We start from the raw sequence: 12,872 nt of genomic DNA, 5'->3' as shown, positions 1-12,872 counted from the left end.
AAACCACAGGCAAAGTCCTCTCTTTGTTAGCCGAAGCCAGATAGGGCAACTGAAGTCCCTGTTTGGCGCAGCCTCTCTTTGCTGGGACGAGGGAACAGCAGGGAAGTCCTCTTCGGTCCAGATGTGATCTGAGGTCTGGGAACCATAGGTTCCACATTTATGCGGGTTTATTTCTTTGGAGGGTGTGGCTAGTACTAGCCAATGGGATAACAGGTCCCCTCTCTCCTAATGCTGACTTCCTGTGAAGTATGGCATCAGGTTAGCACTGAATGCACCATTCTGCCTACATGGCAGAACCCTTCTGTTGGTGTGATAAACTTCTTAGCCCATCCCAGAGGTGTGTATACCTAGGGGCTTCACATGCATGGAAAACAGCTTGGCAACCGCTTCCCCCCTCTGGCTGAGATGCTAGCCTGTCACCTAAAAAAAAAAAAGAGCGGTCTTTCTCATGCCCATTTGTCCTTCAATGGCAGTTTCCCCTTTGAAGCTCGCATTTGGGCTCCCACCCAAACTGGCCGTCCTGCCAGGAGTAGGGAATACCTCTACTCTTGGCAGATCCTTTGTGGTCCTTCCTCAGAGTCGTTCACAACTCTCCTCAGGATAACAGAAGGCTGTCTCACGGTCAGCAGCCTGTGTGTAACCATAATGTCACTGGACACTTCAGGCAGCAAAAGTGCCAATTTTCTAAAGTTGCTATTTGTGCAAAATGTACATTAAATGCAACTTGAGCAACAAGTCGGGTTTAATGAAACTATTCCTTTGATATCTTGATCCATGATACCAAGTTCAGTGGTCCCATTCAAAAGTTATCACTGCTGAGTTGTCAGTGTGTAACTCCATACTCACCAGAGGGGCTACAAGCCTTTCCAGAGTGAAAACGACAATACAGGTTTTTACTCTGAGGACATGTAAAGTTGATAAAACACATGTCTATCTTTTTAATATAATGCACCCTGTCTTTAGGGCTTGGGAGGCCTGCCTTGGGTGTGTCTTATAAATGTTAAAAAGGCAGGTCTGGGCGTTTTTTCATTAGTTTAAATGGCAAAGTCGAGTTAGCAGTGTAAACTGCTCTGCCGGCTGGCAATGGCGAGCTGGGAGTCATGCTTTGCTTTGTCCCACTAGTGGTGGCATAATAAGATCTGTAATCCAAGGAGGACAATTTAACTGTCAGGCCCTGGATATCTCTAGTACCATATATTAGGGAATTATAAGTAAGTTGATTTATGCCAATTGTGGGTGAGCCAGTTAGTCATATACTTTTTTATTGTCAGAGCACTAGCACTGAGGTCTAGTTGTCAGGACTCAGTGCACTTTCAGAGTTGAAAAACCGCTGCATCAGTCCAAAACTTAGGGGTGATCAGGCAAAAAGAGGCATTTCAATCAACGAATCAAGAAATGCTTTATTTGTTTGATAAAGAAAGCGAACAGATAAAAATCATTCATAATTAAAACATTGCAACAAAAAATTTGGAGGCAACTTTTTTTTTAAAGTTACACACACAGCAATACATTAAAAAGTAGCTCATACAACACTTCATGAGAAAAATAAGATCACATGATTAAGGTCCAGTAATGCAACAACTTATTGTGCACATTGCAACATGATGCTGGGTTCAGACCTATAAAACATTTCAAATCTGTAAGTTATTTTAGGAAACAAGATTTAAAACAAGAAAATTAATTAATCAATACATAAAAGCATGGTAAAGTAGGTGCTAAAAACTTTTCACTAAAGGCAGTTCCATATTCCATGATTCCCTGAGATTTAATGAAATAAAAGAGCATTAAAATATATCAATCTCAAAGTGTAATGTTTGAGGGTGCAGGAGTGAAAAATGCAAAATGGCAGCAAGATTCTAGCTAACCACCCGGGTAGTGCACAGTTAATAAAATATGCAGGGGTGTCAGTCAGTTCACGTTTGCACCAAATGACTGACAAATATCGACTAACTGCAAACAAAATTGGAGTAGAAGTAACACTTTTGAGAATCCTGTGGGCAATTAAGTAGTACTGGTTTCCAAGGTTCACATACTGGGTTTATCCATTTGCACGTCGAGTAAAGGTATTCTGGGCAAAAGAACAAAATGTGCTCCTCAGTCCATCCAGCAGGCGGAACACATTGTGGAGCATGCAACTAAAATATTTTAATGGTAGACAACCGAGACAAGTTCTGTCTGGATTACTACCCCAAATCTTTATTTATTTGCTTTTATGACCACCATGACTTTTTCCATGAGCATGCTTCAGCCGCTCCAGACGATCATCGTGTTTATCTATCCGTTCCTTCACAAACTCCAATCTGATTGTGAGGCAGTCAATTTTAGTATCAATTGTACGAAGGCTGTGCATCATTTCGATGAGGAGATTCTTGATCTCCTGCTATAGCAGAGAGTCACAAATTGACTTGGATGGCGGCACAACTCAAGTGTAACATACAACTTTTCCCATGAAGTCAGACTTCGCTGTAAATAGCGGCCAAAAAAGCGATTTCGCAATTCAAAAATGGTTCATGAATTGCATTTAAGGAATCTCAAATAGAGATTCCTTAAATGCAATTCCTCGCAATTTAGCGATTTCGCAATTTGCGATTTTTGCATTTGTGGTGATGAATCCCAAATGCAAAATTTTGCTCGCTCAATTTGCGAACCGAATTTACAATGATGAATCTGGCTGAAAGCCTTAAACCTGATACGCTCTTGAACCGGGAGCCAGTGGAGGATGGAAAGCCTGTTGGAAGTTCCTGTCAGCAGCCTTGCTGCGCTATTTTGAACGGTTTGAAGTTTCCTGACTGCGGAAATGGGAGCGCCTAAGTACAGTGCGTTCCCATAGCCCAATCTGGAGAGTATTACTTTCTTTGCCGTTGGGGGAAGGAGGGGTAGAACCTTTCGCGCCGTTCTCAGGAGGCCATAGCACAGGGATGCTGTTTTCCTGGCTTGGGTCGTGAGGCTAAGATCCAACCATACTCCAAGGCTCTTTATTTCTGATTTTGGGGAAGGGGCTGGGCCCATGCAAGAAGGCCACATCAGACTGGGGTTAAAACTGAAAGGGTTACCCAAGATCATAATCTCAGTTTTTCCCCCATTAAGTTTGAGCTGGGACTCGTCCATCCAGTTTGAGATGTCGCTCAAGCAGGTGCTCGATCAGGGTTTCCTGATTGGTTGATTGAGCCCTACCACCAGCTGAGTGTCATCAGCGTAGGTGACTATACGAATACCATGTGGGTCTATTATGTCTGCTAGCGGGGACATGTAAACATTAAAAGGGGTTGGGCTGAGCGAGGAGCCCTGAGGCACCCCGCACTGAAGGAATGTGGGTTTGGAAATAGTATTTTCTTCAAAAACCTGATAGGTTCTACCCTCTAAAAGGGAGGCTAGCCATTGGAGCGCTGTGCGATCCACTCCTGTGTTTCTGAGTCGCTGGATCATAATCGAGTGATTTACCGTATCGAAAGCAGCGCTCAGGTCAAGGAAAACCAGAGAGAGTTGAGTTGACGTGTTTATGGGCGGGAGAAGGGATATGGGGAGGTAGTTGCCCAAATCTGTCGGGTCCAAGTGGGGCTTTGTTAGTAGACCTTTGACCCTTGCCTCTTTCCACTTGAAGGGGACTAGTCCCACAGTGAGTGAGGCATTGATCAGATTAGTCAGGATGGGGGCTATAATAGGCATGACCTGTTTCAAGATGTTCAAGGGTGCAGGGTCGGTGGGGGAACCAATCTTTACCATGGTCGCCAGAGAGGTAATGGATTCTTTGGTCATAGGTGGAAAGTTCTAAAGAAGGAGCGGGAGGCTCATTGAAATGGAGATTAAAGTCTCCCAAGATTGTAAAATTACTCGATGCACTGGCTAGGTTGATAGTGGCCTCCAGCACGGAGTTGTTGAATGACCTTATTGGCCCAGGCCGGACGATAGATCAAAATGCCTGTGAGGGCAAGCAGCGGGGAGAATACTATGGAGAAATGGGCATTTTCACAGTCTTTGAGGGGGGAGCCCAGTAGGCGGCAAGTGAACTGACACTTGTAAGCAATAGCGATCCCACCCCCTTGACCCTTGGAACGGTCCACTCTTTGTAACAGGGGGGAGGGCTTGCACGATATCTGGCTCAGAGCAAGGGGAGAGCCAAGTTTCTGTAAGTTTCTTACCCATCTTCCTGAAGTTCCCTCAAGAATGCTGTGGATAGCCAAATAATGGCATCTGCAGTTTGGCTGTTGGCTCAGCCCTGACCAAATCACAAGAGTACCTGAGTTGCTTCAATGAGATAAGGGTCCTGCCACATCTCAAAAGTAGTGGTCTCACAATGTGAGAGGCACGAGCAGACCAACAATCGCATAGACAGTTGACAATCAAGGTATTGTTTAATGAGTTTCTAATCTCTTATTAAGTTGACTATGTGCATAAAGTGACTCACAAATCCAGTATGAAGGTTGCTCCAGTATGCCTCAGCAGCAAGGTACTGCAAATCAGCCTGCACTGGTGTATAGGCAGCAGAAAATGCAAGGCATCCTCAGTGCTTCCTGAGGCACCTGCCAGAGAGAACAACACACCTGCCAGTACTGATGGCCAGTGTACAAGGCGCATGGCCAAGGATCTTCCTGAATTAAAAGATAGCGCTGTCATCAAGCAGACCTAGGTCGCACAAAGAAACACACCAAGACGGCGTTTTCAAAGCCGGAAAATAACTCAAAGCCATACAAAGCTCCAGACACGCTCTGTGAAGTAACAGTGAGAAAGAGCAGAAGCTTTATCTTAAATAACATCACAAGACTCCACGCCATTCATGCATGTTGCTGTTCTAGATAACTTTTGAATACCATCCACTGGTGGATTAAGGAATTGTTGTTTTGGTCCTGAAGAGAACCCCTGAGAGAAGTGGGTTTGAAACGCATAAATCTTTGATGGAAATTATTTCTTTGTTTGGTGTAGGTTCCTCGGTTCGCTGATTTAAGAAAAATACGTTTTTAGGGAACCAAGAAAATGGGTATATGAATATGTGTAGGATGTGACTTGTCTTTGACTGTGGAATGGTGTATGAATGAATAGTTATGAATGCAAGTGGTAAGATAAGACAAATTGCTGGCTAGTCATTGTGGCATTTTTCTAAAATTCTTTTTGTAAATATTTCTGTGGTGTTTTGTGAGTTTTTGTACATAAACCATTTGTTGTAAAAAAGAAAAAAAGTGAACTAAATCATGTTCTAAAATAAAAACTATTGACTAGTAGCGGGTGGCTAAGCAAGAAAATGCCAACTTTCTAAAGGTTTCTATCTGGTAATAGTGCCTACAAGGGATATATTTAGAAAAAGTCAGGATCAATTATTTCCGGTTATTCTTGAGTGCCCTAACAAGTGGCCTAAGATATATAAAATAAAAAAATCAATTACTATAGTCAAAGCATTGCAAATATCAGACAGAACAACAACAATGGGTGTATACTTTTTTGTTCAGAATGATACAGTTAGAAAGACTAGCGGGGTACAAAAAACATTCACAAAAACAAAAATAACAGAGATTGGGAGTCTTTCAACTAAAATTGTCTCATAGTCACTGTTGCAGATAACCCATTTCTCTCACTTGTTTACAAATAGAAATTATCATTCAACTTTCAATGATTGGTTCATATATAACAATTCTTTGTATGTCGACGTTTCGGTCTTATGTTATAATACATCTATAAGACCATCTTCAGGACAAGAAAGTTCATATGTAGACTGAAGACCCTTAGGATGGGATCAAAATGAGGACTTTAAAATAATTAGTCCAAATGAATAAATGCATCAAAGCGATTCCTGCTCGCGATCCATTTAAGTGATTATGTGGGGCCTTACAATAACCTTAGGGCAAATCGATATTTGAATTATCGAGTGGGAAGTACACTGTCAGAGATCGGCATTTCTAGGACGCTGATCTCTGAGGATCTCTAGGACACCGATCTCTGACGGTCTCTAGGAAAGGGGGCAGTGAAAATTGTTCAATGCAATCCACTTCAATGGCTAGGGGGCATTTTCTTTCTTATTTTCACAATGAAAATTTTAAATAAAACAAGAAAACTGTTTGGTTAAAGGCCTCATCATGTTGAAGGAGCCCTACACCAAATAGCAAAATACATTCCTGGTAATGCCTTATAAATGACCACCAGCTTGTCGGTTATTTATAAATCTGGCATGCTGTCCCTTCGCCAGGGCGATGGAGTAATTTTCTCCATTGCCCTAGCAGAACAATGGGCCATTCGCCAGGATTTAAATCGGCCCCTACGCCTAAATATGTTACCAATGAGAATAGCGGGTCGGAAAAATTAATCTATGAAAAACATAACCTTTCATGTTTGCATGTGTTCCTAAACTTTCCAGACTATCTCTGCACTGGCACACCCATTTCCTGCCTAAGGAGTAGAATTATGGCAATAAAGCAAATTTGGAAATCAAGGCAAACCATCTGTGCAAGTTTGCAAAACTTACATTTGCAGATGACTTTGAAAACTGTGCCTTCTATGTGGAAACAAATGTATGCAGAATAAAGACTGTGGGAGTGAAGACAGTGTTATCCAAATATCTACCATTCTTTATTGGTTCAATCATACTACAAATGTCTGCAGTCTTCAAAGCAAAATAGTATTAGTCTCAATTAAAAAGGCATTATCGACTATGGAATAATTACCTTTCTTTTCAATATAGGAAATATTTCATTACTAACCTAAACCATGCACCGCACCACATATCTACCGGTGTTTCATACTCCCCCTCCTGCTAACAGCATAAGCATAGTAAAGTAAATTGAATTGGAGCTTGACCACAAAAGATATTGAAGATTCACATTCTCTTGCTAATTCATACAAACAACAAATCCATGGGTTACAAAAAAACCAGCACTTCAGGCTATTTTATTTTCTTTAATTATAAAAAGACAGGACACACCCTCAACCACCGGGGAAAGAGGTTTAACATCATACAAGATACAAATCAAACAATAATGTTGCAGTACACTTCCCTCCAATGACTTTCTCCTTAATGCCAGCAAAGGCAGACAGTTTGTTCACCTTCTGGAAATGGAAAGTGATTTCACCCTACCCTTACCTGACTCCTGTCCTGAGGTGAGACTGCTATCCCGTTTCGTCTTTGGCAATTCTTTCGATCTACGAAATACATTTCTCCAGGATGGTGTGGACAATGGAAAAGTTGGAACTGCTGATCCTAGTGAGGGTGATTTACAAGGGTGTCTCTTCCCGGGAATGGAGTTCTGGTTGGTGCCCTCTAATTCCTTGCTACTGCTAAAAACGACAGGAAGGCTGTAAATATATTAGCATAATTAATATATATGCCCATTGTATATGCTACAGAACCATACCATGATATTGTACTATCCAAACAAATAAGGATACTGGGTATCAAATGTAAATAGCGAACTATAATGGAAAAAGTGTTAGAGCATAAGATTATTGAACATGCAGAAAAGTACTGGTGTGGACACAAGTCATTACCTTGCAGAAATCCTAGAGATCAACCAGTGTCTGAAAATCAAATGGAAAGTCACAAAAAGTGCGTGAGGGGAAGGAGAGGGAGAGGTGTGCTATCTACTTCAGCTAAAGCTCTCAACCACATGGTGTCATTTAAAACCAGACTGAAAATACATGCTGGGTAAACTTAGACTGGGGATGATCAGAGAACCTGAATACTCGAAATATCACAGGTCAGGGAATTTTGAAAGATGCTATAAGTAACTTTTTTGTTACTTAAAGTCTGACTCGACTGCAAAGATAAATAATAAAATGTTACTTGCCTGTAATCCTAGGGACTGAGTCGCCTACACTTTTGAGTACGTTTAATACTTTTTGCTTATTCACAAAATTGGAGAAGTAAGTTACTACAAAAAAAACTGTAGCAATTCAAGCACCACAATTGCCAAATCACTGGTGCTGCAACACTCCACCACAGAAAATGATGGTGGTAGGGAATTTAAATAAAAACCCATAGGAAATATGGATACATTAAGATATTTAAAATAGCTAAACAAGTAAATATTACAATGTGAAAATTATATAGAAATAATAGATATTTATTTTTTAATTATAAAAATTATAAAAATGCTTGCAACTATAATTGCTGTTCATATATACCTAAATTATTTCAATTAATTATACACATCACTTTTTATAATTATTACTACTTAATAAAAAAGGAACAGGGTGAAAAGATATATTCAGGAGGCTCCCAAGGCTTGGGGTAGAGTGGGAAGAAACATATATGTTTTCCTTTTAATTTCTATAGGGAGTAGCTAGTTGCTAGACAGTCAAAACAGCATAGAGACTTCTAATTTATATAATATCTATTAAATGTCTTTAAAAGTTCTCCTATACTCCTAGCGGGCACTTTTCACAAAGCATTGCAGGAGGGAGCTGGGATGCAGCTCTTGACTGTATGGATGCTCTCACACACACTGTCCTAGGTCGCCCTCTGGCAGTGCAGGTAAGTACAGGCACACACCCCCAGGTCAGATGAAGGCAGACGGCATAGACACAAGAACGGAGGACACTCGCTCCAGTAGGGAAGGAACTCTTTATAGGATCTTCCTTAGATCGAAATATGAAGCCCAACACTCAAACAAATGAACAACCCACCCTGGGTTGCAGAGGTAATTTCGATGATGCGATGACTGTGCACCGTTGTAATATAGAGTCGACTTGTCGCAAGTATAGCTTCCTCTCGTCGAAGATAAACTGCCAATCGCGGTGGGGATGTTTTGTAGTGCCAAATTGTTAAGGCACTGACTGATTAGGTCATTGTATATTTTGGGGCTCTTCCGCCACTTCCGGTAGTTCGTAGCAAGACTCCATAGACATGCAGTGTGAGTTCACAAGCCACAAATGGGAGCACAGATTAAGGAATACTTTTGACTTTGGGATCACTGTGGGGGGGAACGAGGGTCACAATGCCTCACCACATGCCCTGGTGGTGTAGATGATACAGCAGTACAACTTCAGTTATCCCTGCATAGCTCCTCACAGCCCTCTTTTGCTAGACAGTTTTCCTCTGTGCAAGGGTGCTTTAAGTATCCTTCCTCAGGAGTCATTAGGCCTCTTGCTTCAAGGCAGCTCTTTTGTGCATGGTACAGACTCTCCAGGTTCTTATTACTGAACCCAACAAGGGGAGTTGGCAGTCAGAAACCCCACCATGGAGTACAGATGTATTTTTAAATCTCCATTGTTGTGGGACTCCAGGTACTGGGCAGCGGGAAATCTAGGCACAATGACTCAAGGTTCCTATCTGCACCATAATTTCTCTAATTTTGCAGACAGAGACTATATGTTCCACAGGTCAAGGTCTGGGACCACCGCTGAGCAGTTTGTGACTTAAGTGTATTCCTTGCAGATTGGACAAGCAACAGTCTATGACTTCTTGAGTGTGCAGGAAGGAGAGGTGAGGTTGGGATTTCCCTATCAGGAGAACCAACAAAAAAGGCAGAAAAGAAGGAGCATCTTGCACGCTCAGTTACATCCAACTTACTGTCAGTAACGCTTCAGGGGAAGACTGGAGCAGTAAGTAACTAAGGCCTGTCCATACACTTCAAAGGGACACTATCTCTTATCCTATACACCCTAAAGTCTGATACCAAACACAGGACCTCAGAAATGCTTTGGAGTAGCAGCATAATTCACACTGGTGTCTGGACGACTCTATCTAGCCTTCATCATAGGTACTCAGTCACAGCCAGTTGGTTCAAAATATATTCCTGGACTGAAACAGTCAACACCCACATAGGCTGCGGCGTGGCCAAGATGGCAGCTGTATTGTGCGCAATTTAAGGAGCTCCGAAGAAAGCCTGCAAATAATCCTACGATTAGCATCCCTAACCGGCTGCAAACGACCAGCATACATCACCTAGGCTGCCCGCCCTGTTGGGGGACATAAGCAGAAGTAGGCATGTGCGAGCTGCGCCACTGCACCATGGAGCTGTGAGCTAGGAATGCTGTTGGTGAGTGAGGCCTGGAACGGTGCCTCCTACAGCATTGTCCAGGTGCATCACAGTGGCCATGTTGCGAGAGTGGCAGTGTCGGAGCTGGTGTGCTCCGCTACGATGAGGTCGGACTACACCCAAGTGTCTTACTGAAGTGCCCAATTAGGCTTGTTGTCACCTCCTGTACCTGGACCAAAACCTGGGCCCTGGGGGCGATCAACGGGGGCGCCCCTCAGAGGACCGATAACCCTGACTCACTGATTCTGGCCATGAGGTAACTGGGAACAGCAGTGCCATGCTGGGGGTCCCCCGGAAACTTGGATGCTTCGCCTGCCCTTACCTGTGGGAGGTGGGGGGGCCTGGCAGTGTCTGAGCCACATGGAGGTGCTTGGCGCTGAAGGGGCATGCCGGCTGGTTCTGATGGGGATGAGCTCGGCCTGAGTGAATATATGAGCCCTGATGCACCCACACTGGTTCCTGCAGCAATTTGGAGTCAGACGTCTGGGTTGCTGGCCCGTGGGTGTTTCTCTACATGCAACTGGGCCAAAATTACCCTGAACTCAGCTCACAGATTGATGGATACACGGAGGGCCCCCCACTTCTAATTTTCTCAAGGCCTACAGATTGCTGGGACTAGACTTATCAGGAGGACCCCAACTGCTGGGAGGTGAGCAGGAGCATGCAAGTTAAAACCCACTGGGGACCATGTAACTCTCAGCCTGCAGCGCGGAAGAGGCAAAATAGCTAGCTGGGGGCCTAGCTGAGTGGCCCTTCCTCTTTCATTTCAGCTTCAGAGCTGAGGACCCCAGGCCTGAAGAAAAATGTGGGAAACAACTGGAAACCATTGGTGCGAGTGAATGATATTTGCAGTGGGACGTTTTGCTGAAAGCGCTTGGCAAGAGGGACAATATCTCAGGCCTGGTTCCTCACGCCCGGGTGTGGGACTTAAGTTTTTTCACCCTTACCCGTGAACTGTGAGTGAGTATTGACAGAGGACATTAGGAACCAACACCCCTACTGCTTCACGAGAACACCTGGTGGGGCAACACCCAAGGCTATCATGATGACGACGCCCAAAACGACTAGGATTCCAGCAAAGGACCCAAGCGGCGCTGCACCACCTACTCCCACTGCCAGGCCTTGGATTCTGAGTCACCTCAAAGCTGCTTCACTCTGCCCACTTTGAGTAAGTACTTCACACAATACTAGACTCTAAAACATCGCTGGAGGGCAAAATCAACTGTTTCACTAGATGTGAACCTACTGAGGGCAGATCACCGAAAGCCAGCAGACTGAGTAGAGAATCAGCCTTGATCACCATGAGACCAATTGTGCGGGACATGCAGGTGCAAATGAAGGTCATGAGCGAGGAGGTGGCCTCGCTGCACCGTGAAGAATAGGATTTCGAGGGGCGCTCAAGGTGCAATAATGTCCACCTGCTGGGTTTCTCTGAATGGTCAGAAGGCCCTTCGGGCGCGTCAACTTAAATATGCACTTTTAATCCCCGCAAAGGTGATCGACGATGAGACATCACATATCTTTTCGACCCCTGAAGATGTGTTGACCAGGATTCATGAAAGGGAGTATGCTCGGACTTCCTCTGTGAACTCATGTGATGTACAATGGCTGGTGCCCCGGCCTAGGTGCCAGAAATGCAAGAACGTTAAAACACAGGCAGAGCAAGAAGCCTGAAACCACAGAACAAACTCCTATGTTCTACTGAGATCCAGGCAAGACACAAATTCTGGCTCAGATAAAGGTGGCTCTGGGACCTCGACCACTTGCACCCCTCCAGGCCCAAAACGTACACCAAGGACCATGGATGACTTGTTGTGAATGCCCGGCTGGGCCCCATGTTTGCTTCTCCATGGGTGTAGAGCTACAGCTGGTGCATGTACCATCAAGGTGAGACACCGAGATCGTCGGAGGCTGAATGGCAGGCAATCCGATGCAGGCCCACGGTAAGGAGACAGTGACCAATTGATCTTCCATACCCCACAGAGACTCCAAAATGGACGTTACACCCACTGATAATTTCATTTAGTTACTGGTTCTTTGTTGTGGGTGTAAGGCTAGGGACTTGAATGTCACCTGACCTGGGCGGGGAACAGTTGTTTAGTTTTAATTTCTTTAAGACTATTTTTATGGAATCTTTTCACATTGTTGTCCAATCCTGTGATAAGCTTCAGTGGTGGGGATGGCAGCAGCTTGCGTGAGTGCGTAGTGTAGGGCACAGCGGGCATGGGGGACTGGGGCGGTGGCCTGATGATTGGAACGTATTTCACTGTCACACACCAAAGGTACAGGAATAGACAGTCTTATCCCACAGCACATGATGACATGGAAAGGGCAAGGTATGGCTACTTCTGCTAAACTGTATCGGATGCATGCCTACCTCAAGCGACGCCATACACACATTGCAATATTGCAGGAAGCATACCTAACACTTATGGAATTTTACAAGGTTTGGACAAAGTGGCGGGGACAAGTATACGGGGCATACTCATCAGCATATGGTTGAGGGGTACTCATCTGGATCCCTCCTGGTGTAGTGAAGCCATGGTGTTGATGCCAGAGCGCGAAATGTGATAATGGAGATAATTTGTTGACCTTGGTGGGAGTGTACGCATCCAACACTACTCAGTCAAGCTTCCATGACACATCTACCCCAGCGCTTTTCAGGCACACATCTTTCTGGGCATCTGGGGGGGCTTTAACTGTGTGCTGGACGTGCACTGTGATCTTTCTATCCCTCTCCTGCGTAATGAGGCATGTATCCGCAAAAAGAAGTTACTTACCTGTACACTGTGGTTCTCCAGTATTGATATCTTTTACAGACTTACAAGCTTGAATCTTCCCCGTCCTGATGGTGTGTGTACCACTGTAAAAGTAGAAATAGCCGTACTGAAACATTACCATAGACCTCCA

The 12,872-nt window shown here is 44.2% G+C and overlaps 1 protein-coding gene across 1 annotated transcript in view; it reads right to left on the bottom strand.

Annotated features, from left to right (window-relative positions):
• LOC147716989 (uncharacterized) overlaps window positions 1-12,872 on the bottom strand; it is a 555,946-nt gene that overhangs the window by 345,580 nt on the left and 197,494 nt on the right. Inside the window, exon 9 of the mRNA XM_086919831.1 lies at window positions 7,067-7,278. Within this exon, the coding sequence (XP_086775957.1) occupies window positions 7,067-7,278 (212 nt within the window). The remainder of the gene's footprint in view (window positions 1-7,066; window positions 7,279-12,872) is intronic.

The sequence above is a fragment of the Lissotriton vulgaris genome, chromosome 5 (assembly GCF_964263255.1).
Source record: "Lissotriton vulgaris chromosome 5, aLisVul1.2, whole genome shotgun sequence".
Taxonomy (NCBI): domain Eukaryota; kingdom Metazoa; phylum Chordata; class Amphibia; order Caudata; family Salamandridae; genus Lissotriton; species Lissotriton vulgaris.
This window is presented reverse-complemented; position numbering and strand designations above follow the sequence as displayed.